The 27,683-nt window shown below is 34.5% G+C and overlaps 1 protein-coding gene across 1 annotated transcript in view; it reads left to right on the top strand.

Moving 5' to 3' along the window:
* The window catches only part of SEMA3C (semaphorin 3C), a 178,858-nt gene extending 151,652 nt beyond the window's left edge, over positions 1 to 27,206 (top strand). The window contains exons 13-18 of the mRNA XM_036246675.1: positions 5,258 to 5,346; positions 8,915 to 8,956; positions 12,167 to 12,324; positions 17,029 to 17,096; positions 21,698 to 21,828; positions 25,906 to 27,206. Of these exons, the coding sequence (XP_036102568.1) occupies positions 5,258 to 5,346; positions 8,915 to 8,956; positions 12,167 to 12,324; positions 17,029 to 17,096; positions 21,698 to 21,828; positions 25,906 to 26,319 (902 nt within the window). The 3' untranslated portion in view covers positions 26,320 to 27,206. The remainder of the gene's footprint in view (positions 1 to 5,257; positions 5,347 to 8,914; positions 8,957 to 12,166; positions 12,325 to 17,028; positions 17,097 to 21,697; positions 21,829 to 25,905) is intronic.
* The last annotated feature ends 477 nt before the right edge of the window (positions 27,207 to 27,683 follow it).

Raw genomic sequence — 27,683 nt, 5'->3', positions numbered from 1 at the left:
GGCCCTTTCGATCACAGGAACTTGTGTGATTTGAACAGATCTTGCACACATGAAGCAGGACCTAATGAGAATATTTTCATAGATTAAGGAGACAGTGGTCCCCCTCACCCCCACCCCAATCCCTAGGCAACCAGAAGCATAGTGATAAGAAGACAGTTCGGCACAGAAATTTCTATGCAAACCCCCTAAGGACTATAGTTAAAATGAGACTCGGCAGATTAGATGTACAAATGACTAGTTGAATGACGCGCTGGGTAATGAGCTATGTTTGATCACTTGTTTGAGACAGTCAACACTTGCTGTGCTATAAATACAAGCTGTTCTCTTGTCTGCAGTCAGTGGAAAGGTTTAAGGATAATATTGCTATGCTCTTTATATTAGAAAAAAATTTTCGGTGGCATAAAATACATGAAACAGGGAAAAAGGTTGTCTGAGGAATTTTTTAAAAAAATTCAAAACAAAAGATAATTAAAATCACTAATGTGGGTGGGTGAGTCTACTATGTTATTTCTGTATGTAGGTTTACATTATATAAAACACGTAAGATTCATCTTGCTTGATTCACGTAACAGTGCTTTAATATATTCAATGTGTGCCTATTATCTATAGCTCATAGATGAAAAATAGGATTAAGAAAAATATGAAGACTCCAGTAATGTCAAAAATTTAGTAAGTGGCTGAGGTACAAATAAAAAAATAATTTGGACTTATTGAGGACGGACTATGTTCCAGACATTATGCTAAGCAATTTCCATGTATTATTCATATAGTTTTTATTAATCAGAACTTTTCAACTGTAAGTGACCACACTTACTCAAACTAGTTAAAAAATATGTTGTTTTTTTGGTATGTGTTCAACTGGGAAATGCAGGAGGCAGCCTCAGACATAGCTGATTTTGTGCTAAAATAATGTTAGGAATTTATGTGTGCCCCCATTAAAATGTTAGTCATAGAAAGATACGCATGTTAGAATGTCAATAAAACTTCCATTTACTTATGTCTACATAAAGCCATCTCTGTATCCTTTCATTTGAACCTGACAATGTGTTATCGAATGTCTTCCTTCTTGGGGCATGGTATTCCTTGGTATACTCACAACATGAATCCTCAGCACGTCCTGATTTATGTGTCTATCAGTCCCGATCTCAGAAAGAAAGAGGTTTCCACCTCTAATTCTCCAGGACAGCTGGGCCCAGACTTGTTCTATGCTCATTCAGGCATGAATCACAGAGCAAAGGAATGCCCTTCGGGACCAGCCTGAGTCCTGTGTGTCTCCCTGGCGCTGAAAGGTGTTGCAGCATTCCTTAACTATGCAGACTGAAAATGAAAAAGGGGTTGTTTCCCAAAAGTCTCAGGGTGTTATTATCAAAAGAAGGGGAGGTGATTCAGGGTAGGCCTTAGTAACAGGTCTTTGTCATAAAAGGTATAATTATTACTTACATTGTACACACAAGCAAACTGAGGTTTAAGGAAAAAAGGAAGTGATCTGCTTCACTGTAACTATATTGTAGGTGTGGGACTTTTCCCAAGGACATGAAAGCAATATCCCGATTCTGCAGTATAATAAAAATGATTCATATTGTGAGTCCATTCAAGGAATGCCATTCTTACTACCCCAGGAAGGAAGACAGTTGACAACTACATTGTCATCAAACTAAAAGACACAGAGACATGTGACTGGGATTTTTGCAGATATTCTAAAATGTATATTTTTCAATGACTAACATTTTAATGGAAGCACACCTGCTACTCCAAAAACCATAAATTATAAACTGTGAACTCTGGAATGCTAGGCCTATTTATCTCTGCATACATACTTGATACAGTGCCTGACACACTGAAGGTGTTAAAAAATGTCTTGTTGAATCAATGAGTGAAAATGGAAGGAAGATGACCCACGTCTACCTATTTACTTAGTAGTGAATGATACAGTCCAAAGATACCTCTGAAGTATTTTCTATACTATAGGGAATTGAAGGATTTGTGAGTCAGTTTTGAAAAGAAAATTGTAGGATTCTACCAATTCTGCATTTGGAGAAAAACCATCCTATTAATGTGGCGCTGCTTAGGGAGAAGCTGTGGGTGATTCTATGTATACTGACTTTCCCAGTGCCACCACTGATTGAAATGACACTTAAGCATTTGACAACAGAGCCGTCTACTAAGTATTGGTCTGTGATGTGCTTCAGTCATGATTAAATTGGACCAAATGAAAACTGTCTCTTGAGAATCTGAACTAAAGGTTGTGGGAATCAGGCAGTTTGTAACAGGAGCAGAAATATAAAGACATCCAGAATGAAACTGTGCAAACGGTGTACACTACAGTTGGGATATGTGTTTCTGAGGCTCCAAGTCCTAGAGATTCAGTGCAGTCACCCTAAGTTAGAACTATTACTGTGGCTTTTAATAATCCACTCTCAGTGAGATCTGGCATCATCACAAAAATACTATATAATTCTGAGCACCAGTTTTTAAATGGGATAATGCCAAACTGCAGGGTATGCAGAGAAAGGGGATGTGACTTGGATTTTAATTTGAATAAAGTGTGCCTGAAGGTAGTAATCATGCTTGGAACAGAGAGAGGTATGGAGGGTACAAAGATAAACTTGGAGGCATGTGAAAAACAAAATGAGCATAATCTTGGTAGCTGTAAAAGAAGGCCAATGAATTAATGAAACAAAGAGGTTGATCTGTTTATATTCAACTGAAGAAGAAATGTTCCAGCCTTTTGCTGACATGTGAAGGAGTGATCTTGAACAATAAATTGCAGTAATAAGATATTGTAGATACTAGATTATTAGAACTTCTTCAATTTAAAGAATATATCATTGTCCAGTTTTAGAAAATCTTTTTTAAAAAATTAGGCAAATTATCACAAGTATATTGACCATACCTTTAGAGTTCCTCATTTGTACTTGTTGGGAAAGACTTAAACTACTCTTTGTTTGTATTTTTATATTAATTTATTTAAAGAATATCCCCCAAACTATAAAAGTTGAGTGTTTCATAAAACCTGGATGAACCATTGTTTATAGTGATGATTAACAAAAGCACAGGGATGTAAACCTATTCCATTCATATTTGAAACCACAAATTTGAATGACTTCCAACTTATGCATAAAAACCTTTTAATGTGTGTAATTATAATAAGAGCAAATATGTTCATTTGTTATACACTGATTCAATTTTAATCGGTGCAATGAAGGGCTCTGCAGAAATGCTAGTTCCTAAAGTACCAATACAAGTCTAAACATAGAAAAGTAAAAGAATTAAAATGGATCTTTATTTCCTTGAAAGTTAGATTTAAGTAATGCATTTTTATCACAGAGCCACTCACATAGTATCCAATAAATATTTGTTTTCTGTATGTGGATCTTTCATTTATATAATTTTATTTAAACTTCATTTTCAGTGTTATTACCAATACTTAAATTTAATTATATTTTTGCAAGAGTTTTAGATAACTTTACATTCAGTTTTACTTGGTAGAAAAAATATATTTTCCTGTATTGGTCTAAAATAAAATGAAAATTTACTCATCATTACCAGCAAAAAATAAAAAAACACCTAAAAGGAAGATGTTCTAACTTTTATTGCAAATGAAGAAAAAGCAGATTTTGCATTACCTTTTCTTAAGAGCATTTTTTTAAAGCTGCTATTTTTGTAGTATCTTATATATGGCATGAATAATATGTGTTTGTTATGGGTTCTTTCAGAGGAAATAATGATTTATGTGAAGTTTTGCTCTCGTAGTAAGTTAAGACATTGGGTAAAAAAGGAACCAGTTGTCTCACTTGAGAATGCTCATTAGTTATAGTCAGAGCTGAGTTTTGTCTTTGGGAACCCCCTATAATCAAGATTTCCTTTTATGATGTTTCATTTGGGACTAGGATTAAACACAGTTCCTGCTCAGTCTCGACTCATTGCTGTCATGTAGGATGGCAGTGATCCTGACCAGCTGCAGCAGGGAACCATAAAACTCTGTTGTGATTTCTTAAAAAATAAGAAGTATGACCTTTCTGATAACATGACCTAAAACAAAGATGTTTTTACACATTGGTCCATCACACACACACACACACACACACACCACACACACACACACACACACTTGCCTTGTTATAATTTCAAGGATTTCATTTTGTTTGTTTTTTTAGTATATTCTATTCCCCAGAATTTTCCACTGCACTTTGTAATGAACTGTTAACAGAAATTAGGAAACACCTTCAACCACATTCATCAGTTTTCAGTTGTGACGTCTCTGCATGGCATCCTCAAATGTTTTTTCACTTCCAATATATACTTGCGCTCCTTATCTTCCAAGGCAATAGAACAGGTTGTTATCAGGACTTATTCTAAGGGAGCTAATCAGTTTAAACTATTTTAAATGTTTGAATTATACCTAGAGCCTGCAAAGCTTCGGGATTGTTATTTATTTGTTTAGTGTGGCTGAAGAAATGCATTTTAAGTCACAGAGTGTTTAAAACATCTAGGATCACATGCTTCAAAGACCAGATACTTTCTATCCTCACAAAATTCAAGGATTGTTCTGGAAAAATCTCTAAGTCTTGTTCTGTAGATAAATTTTTATTTTATTTTAAATAAGTTTTCAGTTTTTAGTTGGTAACCTTTTAAAGTAAAGTTTATTTTTTATTATGAATTATTTTGAGTCTTTCTATTAGGTTCATCACGTAGAAACTATAAACATGAAATGAATCTATTATGTCAGAGTATCTCTGGCCTGTGGAAAAGAGGACAGTTTGAGATGTGAGACTTGAGCTGTGTCATGTTCATCACTAAATGATTCCTAGTCGTAAAGTCCTACATAACTCAGTTCAGGTTAACTCTTCTCATTGACATTTGTCAACAGAATTAAAAAATGTTTCAGTATCTGTGATCATTTACCTTTCCAAATTAAAGGTTCTCAGGCACATGCTCATACATTAAGGAATGATGACTTGATATTTATGATATATCTCATTAATTATTTTATTAAAACATATTTTGGAGGCAATGTATTGTTACTTTATCAAATCACTCAAAGATTCGCTTTCATTCCACATTGCTGAATATCAACTAGTTTCTTTCAAATCTAAAATATCTATGATTCATAGAGTGGCATAACTATACAGTTAAAAATGTTTATGTAACAAAAGAGTAATATTTTACATCCCAAGCCAGTAATTTTATGTCTAAGTGTCTTTCTTTCCTTCAAAAAAAGTATTGTAAGATCTCACTGTTTCTTCCTCTGATTTAGATCGGGGCACCGTGCAGAAGGTGGTGGTTCTTCCCACAAACAGCTCTGCGGGCGGTGAGCTCATTCTGGAGGAGCTGGAAGTCTTTAAGGTCTGAGCATCCCTTCTGTTCGTCCCTGAACATTCACGATGAACAGAATCCTTTACTCTTGCAGACACTTTGAAGGAAAATAATATTCTATAAAAGATCAAATAAAGAATGTTATAAATTTTGAGTGTAGGAAATACCAGATAAAATGAGAAATATAGAACAAATATTTTTCTGAAGCATTTTTATGCATTTTAAGCTATGTTAACATAATAGAATTAGTTTGATTTTTTTTAGCTATCATCACAACTTGAAGAATTTTTCTCATCATTATTATTTTTTAAATGAGTTCTTGTGGTCAAGGTCTAGAAGATTTGCCATGAAGGGGCTTTTATCTATCTTTATAAACCACTGAAAGCCAACGACTTTCCCATTATTGATTGTTAGATAGACTTTCCCATATTTCTTAGTCACCAGTTTCAAGAAAAACTACTTTTTCTCTTTCTTAGTTGCTTTCAATTTAAATGTCACCTTAATTAAGTAAAACAAATGTTTCTTAATCATGCAAAACTTTATTTTCTCTCTGAATTTGAGATTTCACTCTATTATTCTTTCTGTCCTTGAATTGGGCATTAAAAAATATAAAAAACAAAACACGACAAGAAAGACACACAGAAGGAAGTTTGGTGCCGGGTGAGCTTAGCTGGTCAGGGCAGAGCCTGTTTTCTACGGTCTGTGAGCTGGAATGCGGATCTGTGGTGTCCTGCACATCTTTCTCTCCTCAAGGTGAAGGTCACTGTAGTTCAAGTGGTCTCTTTTATCCACTTTGAAAAGATGGGTAAAGACACAGACAGAGGAGCTGTTAAGATGAAAAAGAAACTTTGACATAAAATCAATTCTACTGCATTCCATTTCCAACTTAAACAATTAAGAAACATTGGCCCACGGACACCAAAAGGCTAGAGTCAGCCTGTTACTGAGTAAAAGTAGCATTTCAGAACTCGGGGGCAGACTATTGCTTGTCCATTGGGTTGCTTTGCTTAGTTTATTGGACTCAGAATGTACTGACTTATTAATATACATTACCACAGTCACCAAAAATATTGAATTTACAAGCTCATAAGTAATCAAGATGCCATGCTGTTAGATTATGCTAATGAATTTTAAATGTGAAGGAATATTTTATTTAAATGAATCATATGTAAAATATGAGGAACTCAGACAAATTTGCTAATATTATTAAATTTACAATTTTTAATACTGCTCACTTTGTCATAACCTTTTTTATGATCAGTACATTGAAATTGTTCTCATTAAACGTTAACCATGTGCTTTCAAATGCCTTTGCTATGCATTCCTCTGTAAAGAAATTGGTTGTTTCCCTAGATTAACTAGAAGCCTATCACATATAAAATGTATTTTTTTCTCATTCAGTAGGGACAACTTGGCTAGCCAAAATAATATAACATACCTTATTCTGAACTTCTCTTAAAGATAGCAAAACTGCCATATAGCAGCACTTCATTTTTAATTCTGAAATATTTTTCTTTGGTAATCAGGAAATGTTAATTAAGTGAGTTTGACACAAACTCAAACATACATGTTATGAAAAGGCCTCAAAGAATCGTGAGGTCTTCTGATCATGTGCAAACCACTATGGTCTGTTATACAAGTCATGCTAGTGTTATCATCACAAAGCATAACCTCTCAGTGGAAAAATAGAGTCAGTCAAAATGTATGTGGGGGACATCAGCCCGAGAGAGACTAAAAACGTTCTCGCTTTCTTACGGATGCGTGTGCCAGTGAATGATGTGGTTAAATTGAGAGATACAGTTACCAAGTACAGTTACTGTCTTCAACATGGTGTTTCTGTCACATTTTCTGAGGTGAGATACAAATAATTGGGTGTATATGATATACTGTGATGGGCATGTCAGGAAATAATGCATTTAATAGAAAAGAGTCCTTAGTTAAGTGTTATACTGATATACTACAGAAAACTCAATGTAACTTTATAAACCTGGGCACTTTGTTTTTTATACTGTGCAGAACCAAAATCTCTTATTTTAACCCCTCTTCAAAATATTTTCTGAAAATATGTCCAGCTTTCCTAAACTTAACTAGAATTGGAGATGCAACTATTAGAAGTTGCCTAGGTTGACACAGTTGCAATACTTTCTTTTGTATGCCTGTGTATTTCTAAGCAATGATCAAAACTTGTTGTAATAGAGTGTTTAAAGGTATCACCATTTTATCTTTTAAATATAACAACACAGAGCTCCCGAAAGTGAAATCATTGTGGGCACAGTTGATTTTGAGAGGTTGCTCCCACTTGAGTTGATCAAATAAAATTTCACAGACCTTCATCAGGTTATCACAAGTTTAAAATTTGATCCTTAAAAGTAATTAATAATTAAAAGTAAAGTTATGAATAGAGTAACTTTCAAAAAGAATTACTATTTCAGAAAATTCTTAGGTTCTTTAACTAGTTTACATTTATGAAAAGAGGATCTCTGCCCAATGGGTGTGGCTCAGTGAATTAAGCATTGTCCCATGGACTGAGAGGTCCCGATTTGATTCTTGGTCAGGGCACATGACCAGGTTGCAGGTACCATACCCAGTAGAGGGTGTGCAGGAGGCAGCCAATCGATGTTTCTCTCTCACATCGATATTTCTCTCTCTCTAAAAAACCATAAAAACATATTTAAAAAAAAAAAAAAAGAGGATCCCTGACCTGGCCAGTGTGGCTCATTTGATTGAAGGGTCATCCCAGTCATCCCATATCCCATACACCAAAAGATGGCAGGTTTGATTCTCATTCAGGGCACATGCCCAGGTTGTGGATTTGGTCCCTGGTCAGGGCACATACAGAAGACAGTCAATGGGTGTTTCTCTCTCTCATCAATGTTTCTCTCTCTCTCTCTCCTTTTTTCTCTCTCATTCTCTCACTCTCCCATCTCTTCTCTCTCTAAAAATTAATAAAAATAAGGAAAAAAGAGAATCCCTAACACTATTACTTTGTTTGCAACAAAAAGAATTAATAAGCCCTGGCTGGTTTAGCTCAGTGGTTTAGCTCATTGGCCTGCAGACTGAAAGGTCATGTGTCAGGATCATGGGAGGCAACCAACTGATGTGTCTCTCTCACATTGATCTCTCTCTCGCTCTCTCTCCCTTCCTCCCTTCCACTCTATCTAAAAATCAATGGAAAATATCTTTGGGTGAGGATTAACAACAACAAAAAATTTTAATAAGTATGGTTCATGCTAACACATCTTTCCAAAGCAACTCTGTCAGGTGAACAACAGTGTCTTATGCAGAGTGCTGTGTTGTGTCATAAGATGGGGTACCATTCCACAGCCCCCGATCCAGGTACCCAGATTCAGTCCTGAGTTACTCATTGGATTCAATATTCCAAGATATACCATTTTCAGTATTTGTGTAACAAATCCATTCTTACTCCCAACAGAGGAAATATATTATAAACAAGTATTGCTAGACTTGGAAAGTATATATGCATTTAGAGAGAAATTATGATTTATTGAATTACAACAGAAAAGAGAAAAATTTTGTATGAAAAATTCTGCTTAATGATTATTTGAGCTACTAACATAATGTTTCTCTAATTTTTCAGAATCATGTTCCGATAACAACAATGAAAATTTCATCCAAAAAGGTAAAACCCACCCCACTTTTATTTTCTTTGCATGTTAAAAAATTTTACTACTATGAAAAAATATATTTATAATTCCTGAAAAATTAATTTTAGTGTTAGCAAAATAATTAGTATTGTTTATAGACTACCACAAAATCATCTTCAATTTTGATGTAGAATTCACTAGCTATTAGTGGAGATAAAACAGGTTTATTTTTGTATAAAAGTTCATCAGAGCAGAACATACATATGTACAGAATGATATCCCAACATTGTGCAAATCCTAGATTCTCAAATATTACTGTGCGTTAAGCCAACCAAAATAAAAATAATCTTTCTGAGGAAAGAATTTGGCATAATGTTTGGGCTACTATAACATCACAGACATTATCGGGGGCTTGGACTAAGTTATCAATCCTCTTTTGAGTTCCTGCTGCTGTCACATTTCAAATGTGGGAAACATTTTTTTATGCTTATTTTTAAGAAAATGCTAATATTTAGAGTTATACATATCATTAAAAAATATGAATGTTTCACATCTAAGCCATATCCAGGTTCAGGATTTGTTGAAGAAATATGATTATCAGGATTGTGTAATCTTCTCTGTGCCTGCACATGTAAATACACAAGGATCTGAGAAGGAAGCCCAGTCCAACCTCTCTTTATGTGCAAAATAAGCACCTCTCCATCCCCCAGCGCTACCTCGAAACAAACATTCTAAGGTCCAGAGTAGTAGAATAAAAAATTGAGTAGCCTTCAGAGCAGGACTGGTATGCATTTGAATCCCAACCTAACCATAAATTGCAAATGAATCATTTAACTTCACGGAGCTAAGTTTCTGCCCCTGCAAGGTAATGCTTTTCTCACAAACAAATTAATTTATATAAATTGCCTAAAATAAAGTGGGTCTTTGTTAACTGCTGTTTCTAAGAGTCTAAGACTTATTTTTCTTAGACTACAGAGTAAAGAGTTTTTGTGTTAGCACAACTAATGACATAAAGTTAGTGTTCTTCACCATATTTGGTCTGTTACAGATGAGCAAGTAATCCACAGTCAGTCTTGTACTATTTTTCACTTGAGTAAGTTTACGAAGAAAAATAAATAGGGTACAACAATGCTAAAGATCTCCTCTGTAAAAATGTTTGTGTGGTGCATAACAAACATTTTGCCAAGTAACGAGAAGTCATTTGTCATTTTCCCCAGTGTCCGAGAGGGCTGATCCCTAGTCAGAATTGTCTTTGAAGTCAGCAGCAGGGAAGCCCTTTGTTTACAGTAGTTTAATAGAAAGACAAAGTATTCAAGCAAAATTCAGAATGAACACAAAGGCATCTGAGTGGCATCGTAGCAGTTTAGTGTACAATTACAGGTTACAACATTTAATTCAACTTGTAAACTTGTAGTTCACATTCTGTTCCATAAAATTGCAATATACAACACACACACACAGAAAAAACTGAGTGTTAAATGTCACAACATCTTAAAATGTAGCTGATTACAAATGTTTAATTAAATCAATTAGATAGTGGGCAGGGTAATTACTTGATTTTCCCAACTGCACGCTACATTATTTTTACAGTGTGAAAGAACTACGAATTGCCAGTAGCTTATATATTTAAATATCATGAATTTAGTACCTTCCCTAGTGCTCAAACTACTTGATTGACCTTTCTAGACTTCTGATTCCCTAATTCTTGCATTCCATATAGCAGAAAATAGTGAGATTAATAAAAAAGATGATTTCTAGCAGGAAGCTATCTGTATCCTTTTCTCAAATAAATCAGATTTTTCAGTTTTTTTTAATGAACTTGATGCATTCACTATATCATTTATTAATGCACTCAGTAAGCACTATTTCAAATGTTGCTAGAGAAATGATTATTGTCAAAACATGCAGTTATTGTCTCATGGTTTGAATGTCTCCACTGGGGATCAATATTTTTCAGCAAAATTTTTGAAAAATTAATTGATCTGAATAAAACAATTATTTTACATTAGACAAAGAGTGAGGTGTGATTCACATAATTTATCAGAATTGAACAATTAAAAATTGATAGTATGTATACTTCTACTGTTACTTAACATTGATTGAGGTCTCAGGAGTCAGAAACTATGCTAAGAATTTTATGTGGAGTTAGCCCTTACATTTAGTTTTTACAAAACTCTATAGGATAGATGCTCTATTATCCCAGTTTTACCAAAGAGGAAGCTGAGATTCAGAAAAGTTCCACAGCAAATTTATGGTTGAGCTAGGATTTGAATACCAGAAGTAGGCCTCCAGAGCCTACTAGACCAATGATGTCCTCATTGATTTAATTTTAAGTAGTGTATATATGTCGTATGAGTATGTGTAGATGTGTGTGTCCGTGTGCACGTGTGCACGAATGTGTGTGTGCATGCATCCAAGTTCTAGCTTAGAGATTCTATGCTGACTTCAAATTGTGTATCAGTCCTTTGTAAAATATTTAGTGTCAATTAAAAACGTATCCCTTCCACTTCTGAGAGCTGTTTTTTGCTCAGTTAAAGGAACTGGAGCAGTATCATAAAAAATTCCTAATACCCTACAAAAGAAGAATGAAGTCTTCATTCATGACTTAGGGTGCTGAATAGCTCTGAATATATAGAAAGTTTAAGACACGACTAAATAGAAATACTGATACTCTTCTAAATAATTTTTTAAAAACCATCTAATGAGAAATAGGTCACATTCAAAGGTGTATGGAAAATGTTTTTTATATATATGTATATGTATATGCATGTGTATATGTACTACTGTCTACTTTTTCTTCTAAACTTAAAAATGCCTTTTATTTTAGACTTTACTTTTTAAAATTTACAGCGTGATGGGTTGCCAGACTTGAAGAATAAGAAAGCTGCCTTGTGCTCTGCTAAGAGACAGCATTCAAGGAAAAAAAGCAAACATCATAATTTAAATCTGTAATATATTAGCTCAAATCTGAGAGAACAATGAATCCCAATGTCTAAAACACATTACCATTCTACATGGTACTCTGAACTTTTTTTTAAAACAGGAAAGTGGTAATGTTATAGACATATTAACGTAGGAAAACTCTATTTATTTTGGCTTTATACCCTGCTGGACTTTGCTTCTCGTTTTTAGTCTGTTTGCAAAATGAAGCCAAGGGTTTGTGGGCATATATTATAATGTGTTCCTGCTGAAAGTCCTCTTTTAACTTCCACATCTGAAATAAATCACCATCGTTCTTCCAATAGCAACAGTTGTATGTGAGCTCCAATGAAGGGGTGTCCCAAGTGTCTCTGCATCGCTGCCACATCTACGGCACAGCCTGCGCCGACTGCTGCCTGGCCAGGGACCCTTACTGTGCCTGGGACGGCCATTCCTGCTCTCGGTTCTACCCCACCGGGAAGCGGTGAGTACCAAACAGTCAGCTGGAAATCAAAAGTGCTGTCACCAGACAACTGTGATGTGCTTTAAAACCGGCACTAAAAGCAGCAGCTGTGTTTAGTGTCACAAATAATCTCTGAAGAAAATGTTCGTGCTTTCTAACTTGAGATTCTCAGGGATATGTTAACTAGAGTACAGTACTTTGGGAAACATTTTTTTCTCATTTTTGAGGTACCTCTGCTACACAATCCCCCACCTGGGATACATCAAATATTTCAATCAGGGTTTATCTTTTTCTTTTTTTTTTCACATTACCTAATTTTTTTTAAATCGTTGTTTTTTTTGTTTGTTTTATATGCTTAGTGTATCCTTAGATACTACCTTCCTAGGGTTTCCCTGTGCCACTTAATTCTCCTGTAATCAAATACTTTGCTAGTTCTCTGGCCAGTGTGGCTCAGTTGGCTGGGCATCTTCCCCTGCACCAAAAGGTCCTGCTGATTAGATCCCTGGTCAGGGCACATGCCTGGGTTTCAGGCTCAGTCCCCAGTGGGGTCATGCAGGAGGTAGCCAATCAAAGTTCCGCTCTCACAGTGATGTTTCTCTTTCTCTGTCTCTCTCCATTCCTCCCTCTCCAAAAATCAATGAAAAAATATTTTTAAAAAATTTTCAATTTAAATTTTCCAAATTATTTCCAAACTTAGTAAAAGCAGAGCATATCTGCTAAATGAATTAACTGTTTCTTAAATTCCCGTGTGTAGTAATTATTTTCTTTAGAGATAAAATAGTAATAATAAAAATGCTCATTTGGAGAATTTTCCACATTCATTTTCTTTTCTTTTTTTTAATCCTCACCCGATGATATATATTTTTTTATTATTAATTTTTAGAGAGAGAGGAAGGAAGAGAGAGAATCTTCGATGTGAAAGAGAAACATTGACTGGTTGCCTCCTGCACGTGCCTCAGCTGGAGATCAAATCTGTAACCAAAGTATGAACTCCGACCAGTAATCAAACCCACAACTTTTTTGTGTAGAGGACAACACTTCAACCAACTCAGCCACCCCACCAAAGCTACACTCATTTTCTTTAATAGTATTAACTTGCCTGGTTTTATTACAATTGTACAGTCTATCAGGGATAAGATCACATCGAAGAATTCATAGGAATGAAATAAAAAGATGTCTTGAATGGAAAAAGAAATAGAGTTATGCTTGGAAACCAGTGGAGTCCCTACTTTGACATAAAGTTGTTTTACATCATTGCTCAGTAGTTTCTTTTTTTTTAAGAAGTTAGATCATAGTAAATAAAATAGGCTTTTTAAATTTCTCTTCACCCACAAGTATCTTACATATTTGGGCATGTGTATCAAATATTGCAATTTGGAATCAAATGTTATTTATTCTGGATTCAGATACATAGCTAGAAATTATATTTTAAGACAGGATAATCAGTTCAATCTTCAAGTAAATATCCGTTTTCTATACAAGAAGAAAATTATTTCATTGTTTAGTCAAAGAAATAGACTATGATGGAGAAAACATTAGCAACTTGAGACAAATCCAAATCCTACATGCAATATAATATCATCTATCTACCAACATGCTTTTGTGATGCTATATGAATGCCTTACAGGGAATCTACACATCCAACAGGCTCAGATGACAGCCTTGCTGATCTCATCTAAACGAAGCCATAATAATGGTCTTTTATATTTTTATGTCTGAAAGCTATGTGATACTGTAGATTCAGATTGTCCACTTGAGGGTTCATGTGCATGAGTAAACCATGGCATAGTGCTGGTCACAGAAAAATGAGTTTAACCATTGTGAGTGATATTGCTTGTTTTGGTGGCTGAAAATGACCAGTTTAGCCCTAAGTCTCACACATGGTGCTCATATAATATACACTCGCAAGCAGGCTGATAGTAAATAATGCTATGACTCAAATATATAGCAAATGTAATGCAGTGAAAACCTGGTAGAGGAACTGTTCTAGAGAACAGTAATAATCATATTTTCTCAGACAAGAGTGACTTCCACTAGTTTGTGTTTGTGTGGTTGTACAGAAATATATAATTGAATAAGGATCATGTGACATTTTTTGGAAAAAGCATACTTAAATGACACAAAATTTTGTACCTATATTTCCATAATACACATGTATAATCCATTGAGTACAAAAACTATTAACAATTTGCTGTAACCTTAAAATGAATTTTTTTAATTATCAATAACTTTGAGATTAGTGTTGATTTATAAATGTGATAATCCCTGTATGATTTTAATATTTCTATTCTTCTTACTAAATATTTTAATTTATCTTTAAAGAATAAATTTTTTAAAATATTTTTTTCTTTATTGATTTTAGAGAGAAAGGAAGAAAGAGGGAGCGAGAGAGAGAAACATCGATGAGCGAGAACATCAGTTGGCTGCTTCCTGCATGCCCCACACTGGGAATTGGAACCGCAACCTAAGTATGTGTCCTGACTGGGAATTGAACTGGCGACCTCTTGGTGCATGGGTCGATGTCAACCACTTAGCTACACCAGCAGGGCTTAAGGATAAAAATAGTAAGAGAGACTTAACAACTAACTCACCTAGGTGATGTGCTCATTCATATGTACTTCTCAGCACTGACAGTAAATAGTCAATTTATACCGATATTCCCAATACTTATACAAAGTTCCTTTCCTTGTCTCTTATAGCAATATTCAGATCCACAAAACATTTCTAATAGAATGTCAGTTACTCTATTTTGATTTGTTGTACTATATAATAAAGTTGAAATTAATAATATGTAGCTAATACTAAGCCTTAAGAAATTAAATAATTAGTTTGCAAGTAATTAAAACTTTTATTTAAATAATGACTAACTTACATGGAATGTAATTAAATTTTTTAAATGCTTAAACTGGTGATACATAACAACTAAATGCAATGAATAAACCTTAATTAGATCCTGAATAACCTTAAAACACTCTGGCTGTTTAACATCAACACAGTCAATAGGAAGAAGAAAATTATACCATAAGTTATGTGTCTATCTCAACTTTTGATTTCTCTTCTGCTGCTGCCTATGCATCTGATTTCCCAAAGAACACATTTCTAGGGAGCACTGGATTGCAGGAGTGGGGACAATATTCACTCAAAGATGTTACATATTTTATTGATGCCATTCTCAACAGTAAGCCATTATTCTATTTTGGGAAATCTCCATAATTTTCAACTTGTAAGCTTTTTAAGATCTTTCTACATTTCACACATGTGTTACTTGAGTGGTGTTATCAATGATTTCTAAATATGTATTATGTGTTTTTTTTTATTTAGCTTAATTCCAACAACTTTTTACTTTGAAAAAAAATTTTGAGCCCGCTGGTGTGGCTCACTGGTTGAGTATCGATCCATGTACCAAGAGGTTGGTGGTTCGATTCCTGGTCAGGGCACATGCCCAGGTTGTGGGTCAAATCTCCAGTGAGGAGCATGCTAGAGGCAGCCAGTTGATATTCTCTCTTATCAATGTTTCTATTTCTCTCTCCCTCTTCCTTCCTCTCTCTCTAAAAGCAATAAAGAAAAAAAAATTTTTTTTAAATCAAAACATTGAAAAAAATATATCTATGAGAGATATTTTGGGGACAACTAGGAAAATTTTAATATAAAATGTGTATTATATGATATTATTGAATAAATATTAATATACTTAGTGTAATAATGATATGCAGGAAAATCACTTGTTCTTAGAAGATACATGCTAAAGCATTTAAAGGTGAAACATCATGTCTGCAACTTATTTTCTAAAGAATTTTATATACGTGCATTCACAGTACATACATAACCTATACTTGCATATGAAAGAAAAATAAATAAATATGGCAAAATAAAATTCATGAATCTAGATATACCAGTGTTCATTGTACTCATATACCCACTTTTCTGTGAACTTGAGAATTTTCAAAATAAGGCATTGAAGAAAAATGCTTATTCTAGCAATAAACAATTTTTCTTAACTTTATATTAAATATCCGTATTCTGTCTCTGTATGATTTGTTTTGGAGAAGTTTTAATATATTTGAAAACTGTTAGAAAGTATTGACTTTTTTAAAGAAAAATATACTTGCCTGGCCAGTGTGGCTCAGTGGACTGAGCATCATGCCATGGACTGAGAGGTCCCAGTTCAATTCCCAGTCAGAGCACATGCCCAGGTTGTGGGCTCTATCCTCAGTAGGGAGCATGCAGGAGGCAGCTGATTGATGTTTCTCTCTCTCCCTCTCCCTTCCTCTCTCTCTCTAAAAAAAAAAAAAAAAAGAAAGAAAGAAAGAAAGAAACAAAGGAAAGGAAAGTATGCTTAATTAAGAAAAATGTGTAAGAAGGAAGATGGTAGTGACTTGATACTTTTGAGGTGATCATTATCATTTTAGGAAACTTTAGATGAATGTCTCTATGCTAAAAACTTATACTATTAATTTGAAATTTAGCACTTACACAGGAAATACACATAATAGAAGGTTCGTAGCCATTATATTACAAGTGGTAGTTTGGGAGAGACTGAATGAATTTAGATTAGAAGCAAGGTTAAGTACCCACCTTATAAATGTGAAGTATTGAACAAGAAATATCAGATAATCAGACCTGTTTATAAAAGCTTAGACAACCACACGATTTTGAAATGCTATTTTTTAAATATGGTGTTAATAGTGTTAATTTTAAGTCTCTCATATATTTCTGCACTTATAGGAGGAGCCGAAGACAAGATGTGAGACATGGCAATCCATTGACCCAATGCAGAGGATTTAATCTGAAAGGTATTAAAAGTGACCAATGGTCAAACTTGGTATACAGCAGCAATGCTCCATATCACATTTCAATTAGGGAAACATTATAAGAGATTCAAGTATTTTATTTTAAAGAAAGATTTGCTATAAGCATTTTTGGTATTCATATATGGTAATTAAAAATTAAATGCTATTTGTATGTATATTAAGAATTTGTGAAAAACAAAAGTCTGGGAACTTTTAATGTTTGTTATTTTGTAATTGGCTCTTTGCACTGAGCATAATGTCTTCCTCAGGGTTCATTCATATTATCCCATGTGTTAGAATTTAGTTACTATTTAAGGCAGAAAAATATTCCATTGTATGTGTATATCAATATTTTTTTATCCATTGCTGGATATTTGGGTTGCTTCTACCTGTTGGTTATTGTAAATAATCCTGCTCCAGATATTATTGCCTTGATTTACAATTTATAATCATTCCATATGCTTTTGACAATTCTGCCTTGTGTCTCACAATTAAATTAATCTCATTCCTCCCATTCTGACATGGAATTATCTTGTCATTATACTTTCCCCACTAATTCCCTTTTCCGACATCAACCCAACCAACAGAAGTATCTCCAGGCAGAATTTTCTCCTGACTCATCAAGGTGCTACAATTGTGTCTTGTTAACAACACTGAGACTTGGATTGCTAATCTTTTTCTAAATTTATTTTAATTGTTGAAAGTATTACAGATGTCCCCTTTTTTTCCTCTCATTGACCCCCTCCTCCCAACTCCTGTCCCCACTCCCTTTACCACACTACTGTCTAAGTCCATTGGTTATGTATATATGCATATAAATTCTTTGGTTAATCTCTTCCCATCCTCATTTCCCCTTCCCTCTAAGATCCATCAGTCTGTTCCCTTCTTCCATGTCTCTAGATCTATTTTCTTCATTGGTACTTTATTCATTAGATTTCACATATAAGTGAGATCATGTGATACTTGTTTTTCTATGATTGGCTGATTTCACTTAGCATAATACTCTCCAGGCCCCTTCATGCTGTCTGAAAGGGCAAGAGAGCCTTCTCTTTTACATCTGTAATGTATTCCACTGTGTAAATGTACCACACATCTACTGATGGGCACTTGGGTTGTTTCCACATCTTAGCTATTGTAAATAGTGCTGCTATGAGCATAGGGTACATATATTCTTTTGGATTGGTGTTTCAGGCTTCTTAGAATATATTCCTAGAAGTGGAATCACTGTGTCAAATAGCAGTTTCAATTAAATTTTTTTAAGGAAACTCCAATTTGTTTTCCATAGTGGCTGCACCAGTCTGTATTCCCACTATCAGAGGATAGGGTTCCTTTTTCTCCACATCCTTGTCAGCGCTTGCTGTTTGTTTATTGATTTGTTGATGCTATACATCTGGCAGATGTGAGGTGATACCTCATTGTCATTTTAATTTGTGTCTCTCTACTGATTAGTAATTTTGAACATTTTTTCATATGTTTTTGGCCATTTGTATGTCCTGTTTGGAGAAGTGGCAATACAGGTCCTCTGCCCATTTTTTATTTAGATTGTTTGTCTTCTTTTTGTTGAGTTGTATGAGTACTTTATATATTTTGGAGATTAACCCCTTATTAGGTATATCACTGGCAAATATGTTCTCCCATATAGTGGGTTCCCTTTCCATTTTGATGTTGGTTCCTTTTATTGTGCAGATTTTAGTTTGACGTAGTCCCATCTGTTTATTTTTTCCTGTGTTTATCTTGCCCTAGGTGATGTATCACTAAAAATTCTACTACATGAAATGTCTGAGATTTTGCTGCCTACATTTTCTTCTAGGATTTTTATGGTTTCACAACTTACACTTAAGTATGTTATTCATGTTGTGTTTATTCTCTGTGTATGGTATAAGTTGGTAGTCTAGTTTCATTTCTTTTCATGTACTGGTCCAAATTTCCCAACATCATTAACTGAAGAGACTATATTTACTCCATTGTGTGCTCTTGCCTCCTATGTTCAAATATTAATTGAACATAATGTCTTGGGTTGATTTCTGGATTCTCTGTTCTGTTTCATTGATCTATATGCCTGTTCTTATGCCAATACCAGGCTGTTCTGATTACATTGGCTTTGTAGTATAATTTGATATCTGGTATTGTGATCCCTCCAACTTTGTTCTTCATTTTCAAGATTGTTGCAGCTATTCAGGGTCTTTTTGGGTTCCATATAAACTTTTGGAGTACTTGTTCTAGATCTGTGAAGTATGCCGTTGGTATTTTAATAGGAATTGCATTGAATCTATAAATTGCTTTGGGTAGTATGGACATTTTTTTTTTTTTATCCTCACCCGAGGACATTTTTCCATTTTTTGTTCAGGTAGGGAGAGAGAGGAAGAGAGAGAGAGAGAAACATCGGCGTGAAAGGAACACATCGAGTGGCTGCCACCCGCACGACTGACCAGGGCCAGGGACAAACTGCAACCGAGGTACGTGCCCTTAGCGGGAACTGAACCCGGGTCTTTCTGGACCACAGGCCGACTCTCCAACCACTGAGCCAAACCGGCCAGGGCAGTATGGACATTTTAATGATGTTAATTCTTCCAATCCATGAACATGGTATAGTCTTCCACTTGTTTATATCTTTCTTTACCTCTTTTTTCGATGTCCTGTAGTTTTCTGAGTACAAGTCGTTGACCTCCTTGGTTAAGTTTATTCCTATCTTTTCGTTGTTGTTGCCATGGTAAAAGGGATTTTTTTTTTTTTTTTTTTTTTAGTTTCTCTTTCTGAGAGTGTATTGTTGGTGTACAAAAATGCCATTGAATTCTGGGTGTTAATTTTGTATCCTGCTTCTTCGCCAAATTCCTTTATTAAATCTAGTAGTTTTGTGTTTTGTTTTGTTTTGTTTTTGTGGAGTCTTTAAGATTTTCTGTGTATAATATTATGTCACCTGTGAATGACAGTTTTACTTCATTATTTCCAATTTGGATTCCTTTTATTTTTTTCTCTTGTCTGATCCCTCTGTCTAGGACTTTCAGTAATATATTGAATAAGAATGGTGAAAGTGAATATTTCTGTCTTGTTCCTGTCTTAGGGGAAATGCTTTTGTTTTTTTCCCATTGAGTATGATGTTGGCTGTAGGTTTGTCATATATGGCCTTTACTATGTTGAGATATCCCTCTATTACCACTTTCCTGAGAGTTTTTATCAAAAATGGGTTTTGGATTTTTTCAAATGCTTTTTTTCTACATCTATTAATATGATCATGTAATTTTTGTTATTCACTTTCTTTATTTAATATTACATTTATTGATTTGCAAATATTGTACTAGCCTTGTATCCCTGGTATAAATCCCACTTGGTCATGGTGAGTGATCTTTTTAATATATTATTGGATCCTATTTGCTTATATTTTATTGAGGATTGCTTATCTTTTAAAATCTGAGTGTTATTTTAGTAAAGAATGACTTTTTTGTTACTAACTACACCAAATACAAGGAGAAAATTAAAATACATTTTGCTTAATTGTTCCATACATGTAACTGGGGGAATAAATTCAAGTTACTTTTTCTCTATTTATTGAGTATTTTATAAAAGTTCTGTCTGTTCTGCTTAATAGTCACAGTAGTAGGAGTATTAGCAGTGGAGGTAATGAAAACATTTATGTTGATTTTGTGTCAGAACCTGAGCTAATTTTTTTAACGGATTATGTCACTTAGTGCTAAAGTAGAGTCTATTTCTACTCCTGCTTTATAAATGAGTATTCTGGCCATGTCTAAGCTACCACATAATTATACTAAATGCTTTTCCTAATTTAAGAATTTCAGTAAAGAACCTGTATAAAATTATTATAATGTATGTTTTAGAGCCAAGAAAACTAAGACACAGAGAGATCAAGTAATTTGTCTAAGGTTACACAGCCCGTAGCAGTGAAGTCAGGATTTTACCTCTAGTACCTTTGATTCTATAGACTATATTCTCAACCACCCCATCTCACTGTGGCCACACCTTGCTTTCTGCCTTTTTTCTGATATTTCCGAATTTTGTTTATAGTACGTTGAATATGATGTTTAGGGGTGGGATGAACCTGGCTTCAATATTGCCTGGCACTTACTAATTCCTTAGCTAGAGTATGTTTCCTCATAACTTACAGGCTCAGTTTGCTCAGCTGTGAAAAGCTGAGAGAACCTAAGTTGTAAGGATGTTGTAATAATTGAATGCTCAAATGCTACAAGGGCATTCCTGTTACTGTTATACCCCTACTGTTTGGTGTAGAGTTGTTATTTAATCAATATTGATTGCTTTATGACTTTCTCTCCTTCTCTTAGACTAAATAAAACAGATAAACAATGTACAGGGTTTGAAAAAAGTAGGTTTATAGTTCTGAGTACACAAAACACAGATTTAATAAAGCTTTTGTTAATAATCATAACCTGCATGTCTTTTTCCACACAAACAACTGTAAACCTACTTTTGCCAGCCCCTGTATAACAGTCTGCTTGTCAAATGATTGAGACTGCCTTTTGGGGGACTGCCATAATTGATCACAACTGTATAGAGAAATAGCCATTAAAATAGGGGAATATGCTCTAAATTTCATCGTTTCTCTCTTCTCTCTATTTATTTTTCCTTCCCAGCATATAGAAATGCAGCTGAAATTGTTCAGTATGGAGTAAAAAATAACACCACTTTCCTTGAGTGTGTCCCCAAGTCTCCACAGGCATCTGTCAAGTGGTTGCTGCAGAAAGACAAAGACAGGAGGAAAGAGGTGAGTGAGAGTGCAGCAGTACCAGTCAGGGCTTTGGCAAGAGCCTTGAACCACCATCCCTCCGTGAGGTTCAGAGCACAAGAAAAAGGACAAGCATATGAGCATCCTTTTATGTCTTTGGGGTGACAGGGGCCACTTTCTGTAAAATCCTTTGTCCACAGAGCACTGTATCGATTAGAAATCCTCTCTGCCAGCTCACCTCTACAACGTGCTGATTGAAACAAGCGCTTGGGCACGCACATGGGGATAGGGATGTGAGGACGCATTTGTGAGAGGAACAAAATGCGTGCAGGTCCAGAAGCCAAGTTCTCACACCACAGCACCTTTGTGTAATTCACAAGAGAAAAGGGGCTTTAAAAGGGAAATATTGTAAAAAGACATAGGGTGAAATATTATAAAGTATGAATTCCATAATTTTGATGTCACATTATCCTGAAAAATGACAGGAAAAAGATACATGATTATATAAAGCCTTAGAGTAGTCTAAAATGTGATGCTGTTAGTAGTAAGTACATCATGGAATCTGATGGAGTGGAGGGGAAAATGGAGCCTTCTACATTTATGTGTCCTGTGTGGACAGTTTTGGTCCTACCTATTAATTTAATTTGAGCTGTGTAGAATGGATAAATCCCAAGCTATGGAATATAGACACTGTATCAGAACTATTAAAATAGATGTTGGTTCCATTTGAGAAAATACTTTCCAATTTCCAGACCTGCCTAATTAAAGATGTTACGAGCTGTTTAGGAAACTGTGTACCCTGTCCCTGGAATATTAAGACATAGGCTGATGACCACCTGCATGAGAAGGGATTTATCTATCTGGAGAAAAGATGAGCTAGATGAACTTCAGGGCCTCTTCTAGTTCAAGAATTCAATAATATTTAAAAAATAAAAACTTAAAAAAATTTTATTAATAAAAAGTTTCTTTGATTTTTTTTTTTTTTGCTACAACATCTGTCATTAAAGAAGTCTTGCAATTTCTACAATCTGCCTTGCAAAAAAACCTGTTCTAGAAGTCATAATGTATGATGACGATTATCATATACAAATGGAGTTCTTAGGCTAGAACATGACACATGGACATGAACTCGCCTTCCTGAGAAATTCCATCTGTATATATGTTAATAGGAAATCTGAGATTCAAACAGGGGTTACCTAACAAGAAGAATTATGTTTTACCTTATTCAGTAGAAAGTTTAATAGAATAATATATAATAAGTGAATATAATATTTATTATTTAAAATTAATGTAAATTAATACACACAACCTTGAATACATGTCACAGAAATTAATAAAGGAAATTTAAAATGGAATATGTTATGAATGGAGTCTCTCGTGATAATTCTAATGTACTACATAAGAATGTTCAAGAATGTGGAGACTCGCCCAGCCAGAGTGGCTCAGTGAATTGAGGGGAATCCCATGGCCTAAGAGGTCCCAGTTTGTTTCCTGGTCAGGGCACATGCCTGGGTTGTGGGCTTGATTCCCAATAGAGGGCATGCGGGAGGCATCCGATTGATGTTTCTCTCTCACATGGATGTTTCTCTCTCTCTCTCTCCCTTCCTCTCTCTCTAAAAAAATCAATAAAAACATATATAAAAAAAGAAAAAGGCCCTGGCCAGTTTGGCTCAGCGGTTAAAGCGTCAGCCTGCGGTACAGAAAGACCCGGGTTCGGTTCCCGCTAAGGGCACGTACTTTGGTTGCAGTTTGTCCCCGGCCCTGGTTGGTCGTGCGGGTGGCGGCCACTCGATGTGTCCCTTCACGTCGATGTTTCTCTCTCTCTCCCTTCCTCTCTCTCCCTCCCACTCTATCTGTACAAAAAATGGAAAAATAGCCCTGGCCGGTTTGGCTCAGCGGTTAAAGCGTCGGCCTGCGGTCCAGAGAGACCCGGGTTCGGTTCCCGCTAAGGGCACGTGCCGCGGTTGCAGTTTGTCCCCGGCCCTGGTTGGTCGTGTGGGTGGCAGCCACTCGATGTGTCCCTTTCACATCAATGTTTCTCTCTCTCTCTGTCCCTCCTGCTCTATCTGAACAAAGAATGAAAAAGTGTCCTCGGGTGAAGATAAAAAAAAAAAAAAGTGGAAAAATATCCTCGGGTGAGGATAAAAAAAAAAAAACAGTTTAAAAAAAAGAAAAAGAATGTGGAGACTCAAATAGAAGTAATGTCTTGATTTTTTTTCAATCAAGAACATAAGAATGCTATAATGTAAGATTATGAAAATATTAACTCTAATATAATTATAAAAAGTTTATTCTGTACTGAATTTAAGCAGAGCTCAAGTCTACTCATTCTTACTTTACCTAAATGTACTATTAACATTTTATTAAATTTATCCTAATTCTTCTTTATTAGTTTCGGTATATATATAATATTTCTCATCAATATTAATATTGAACTTTTTTTTTTTTAAGTAAGAAAAATGGTAAAAATTAGTGGAGAAAAATAGTTTTAGAGACTAGCATGAAGTGAAAAATAAAAGCTCTCCTCCCCTTCACTTTAATACTTATCCCACTTCCTGGAGTACACGTCTACCAAAATGAGATAGTCAATCATTACATATTCCTCCAAATATTCTCCATAATTTTTTATCTCCACTCCCCACATAATTTAATATCAGCATATAAGGAGCTACCTCGTTTTTCTTGGTTGTGTAGTTTTCCATTATATGAATGTACCTTATGCTTTTAAAAACTATCATTTGGTAGATTTTTCTTGCTTTTCCTCTTAACAAAAACATGCAAATAAAAATCTGCATACTTGTAAGAGTATATCTCCTAAACAAATTCTTGGAAATGAAATTTCTGTACCAAATATTACAAACATGTTATATGGATATTATCAAATTGACATCCAAAATGTTCGTGAATTTTTCACAGAAAGGAAAGGCTTTTTAAACACTTATTTCTGGATTTATTTCTACATTATTTAAACTATTGCTGATGCACATTTAAACTTTAAAAATTAAATTCACATCAAAACTTTGCTTCATGTATTTTAGTCTTTACTTCCTCCTGTTCTCTCTTTTCTAGTTTTGTTCTATTGTCTGTATTTCAATACTATACTTTTGTGTGTATGTGTGCTTTTGTGTGGGAGTTACTTTTTTATCTAAAAGAAACTTTCTTTGATTTGGATTCCATGAGTAATAAAATATACATTTACACAGAAATGTATCATTTAGAAAAATATTTCACATACATTCCTTTATATTATTTTGTGTCAGTTGACTTTTTTCCTCAATGAAAATATTTTCCAGAATATACATGTCAAAGAAATTCTTACCACTTAGGCTTTTAATCTATTCAATGATGATACCATAGCGGGACTGGAGTAAGGATGGGTTTCGGGAATTTATCTGATGTCTAGCAAAGGATAGTTTGTTCGTTTGTTTTTTTCAGTATAAACCTATAAAATAATTATATATTAACTTCATAGCTTTTTATTACTTTTCTTTGGAAAGTAAAACCACTTAAAGTCTTGTAAGATAATGATACTGTGACTTATTTTCAGTGAGATTTAGTGTGGGATCATTGGAAAAAGCCCTTGATAATGTTCAAAACTGCCTCTGTTTATATCATTTTAAGTTAGGAGAATATGTATTCACTCATTTAAAAAGGTAAAATGCATCCCTTTAATTGTTGCTTCATGTTTTTACTAATAAGTATTTTTGTTACAATAAAAGGTGAGAACTCCAGGGTAAAGTAAATATTTTAAATTATATGTGAATTTCATTTGCTATATATGTTGACTGTGAGTCACATTCCAAAAGCAACCAAACTTCTGGGCTTATCTGTGGAGAAACTACTTCTATCTAAAAGGAATGCATTTTAAGCTATTTTTGGCAATATGAGTGATAACTTCACCCTCTCTTCGATAGATTCCGTACCCCCGAGACAAGATCTCCTGTACAAAAGAAGGAAATGGGACTGACCTAAAATTTGTGTCCACTAAGAAGGAAGTTAGTTAGCACTCCACTTTTGCCAGATTTGTGAAAAATCAGTGGTATTCTGTATGTGTTGCCCAAATATTTTTAGAAGATAGAGAGTTGAGTTTTCAGAACTTTGCTGTCTGTCTTTTAGGTCAAGCTAAATGAACGCATCATAGCCACTTCACAAGGGCTCCTAATCCGCTCCATTCAGGATTCTGACCAAGGACTGTATCACTGCATTGCAACAGAAAACAGCTTCAAGCAGACCATAGCCAAGATCAACTTTAAAGTTTTGGATTCTGAAATGGTAGCTGTTGTAACAGACAAATGGTCCCCATGGACCTGGGCCAGCTCTGTGAGGGCTTTACCCTTCCACCCAAAGGACATCCTGGGGGCATTCAGCCACTCAGAAATGCAGATGATTAATCAATACTGCAAAGACACCCGGCAGCAACATCAACATGGAGAAGAACCCCAGAAGATGAGAGGGGACTATGGCAAGTTAAAGGCTCTCATCAATAGCCGGAAAAGTAGAAACAGGAGGAATTGGTTGCCAGAGTCATAATGTTTTCTTACATGGGGCTCATGCTTTCTGTGGTCTTCAATGGTCTGTCTGTCTTCAGTGATCAAATTCTGAACAAAGAATCTTATTTTTACCCATGGGAAGTCCCCAAGAAAGGTGATTACACACTCCTAAAACGAATGTTACATGAACTGAAATGAGCATGCATCTACGTGTATGATATTGACTAGCACTAGACATGTCATGGTCCTCATGGTGCATATAAATATTTAAATTAACCTAGATTTTATTTATGTTCTTATTTACCTTTTATTCAAATCCATGTGTTGGTTATAAAACTAGAATTCTTATATCCCTTGATTGAACGAGGGCCATAACCCTGTGATCTTGTTTCCTTGCTTTAAAGCTTTCTAACTGTCACTGATTTCATATATGAAAACAAATACCAAGTCCACAACTTTTACTTGGTAAAAGTTATATAAATGCATGTGACAGAGTAGCTGTCAAATAAATGTATAGCAGAAAGAAAAGACAAGGGAGAGAGCATCTAAGAGTTACCTAAAACAAAAGTGGATCATGAAGAAAAAAAGAAGAGTTGATATGCTTCTAGTAAAATATGTTGTTGGCTACTTTTAATTTTGTAAAAATTGTCAGTTGCTGACATTGTTTCAGGAAGATAAAATGAATGACTTTCACAATAAATGTCTTTGATTGGAGTTATGTCAGTGAAGCATTTAAGTTTATTCTTATGTTATCATCTTCCAAACAAAAGCACTTTTTTTGGAAGTCATTTAAGTTATTCTAGACTCATATTGTTTAATAAATTATTGAGTTCATTCTAATTTTTTAGTCTGTGTGGCAAATTAAACAATATAAGAATAAAATTTTAAAAACATATTGAACTTGTATATGAGGGGTAAAACCATCAAAATAATAAGAAAAACAAAGTAGAAAATGCAATTTTATTAGCAAAAGTTTATAAAAATGTGACTAGTTTTTAACTTTAATAATTAATTCCATAATTTACTCACATATTTTTTGTTTACCAACACCAGATATCACATTGGTTTTTAAGTCACCAGTTCATTTTTAATGATCTTTAGTGTGTGCTGGAGAGGTACTCATTTTGTGGAGAAATGGGGAAAAAAATCTAGTCTGAACAAAAATAGTCATAACTTTCTTTTAAAAGAATGTTGGTTCATTGTGTCCACTGGTATGTAAATACAAATGTAGGGATTTTTGTGACGAATAAAATAATTATTTTCTATTTGTATGTTTGAATCATTTTATTAGAATAATTTGATACTGAGTTTTTTACTCCAAATAACAGTTAGATGAAAGAAATATGAAAACGTCTTCATAGTTTCATAATTCTGTTGCAGTCATAAATTTTTCTCTTTTATTTT

The sequence above is a fragment of the Molossus molossus genome, unplaced genomic scaffold, assembly GCF_014108415.1.
Source record: "Molossus molossus isolate mMolMol1 unplaced genomic scaffold, mMolMol1.p scaffold_m16_p_7, whole genome shotgun sequence".
Taxonomy (NCBI): Eukaryota; Metazoa; Chordata; class Mammalia; order Chiroptera; family Molossidae; genus Molossus; species Molossus molossus.
The sequence above is the reverse complement of the archived record's forward strand: the minus strand, read 5'-3'. Positions and strand labels throughout refer to the sequence as shown.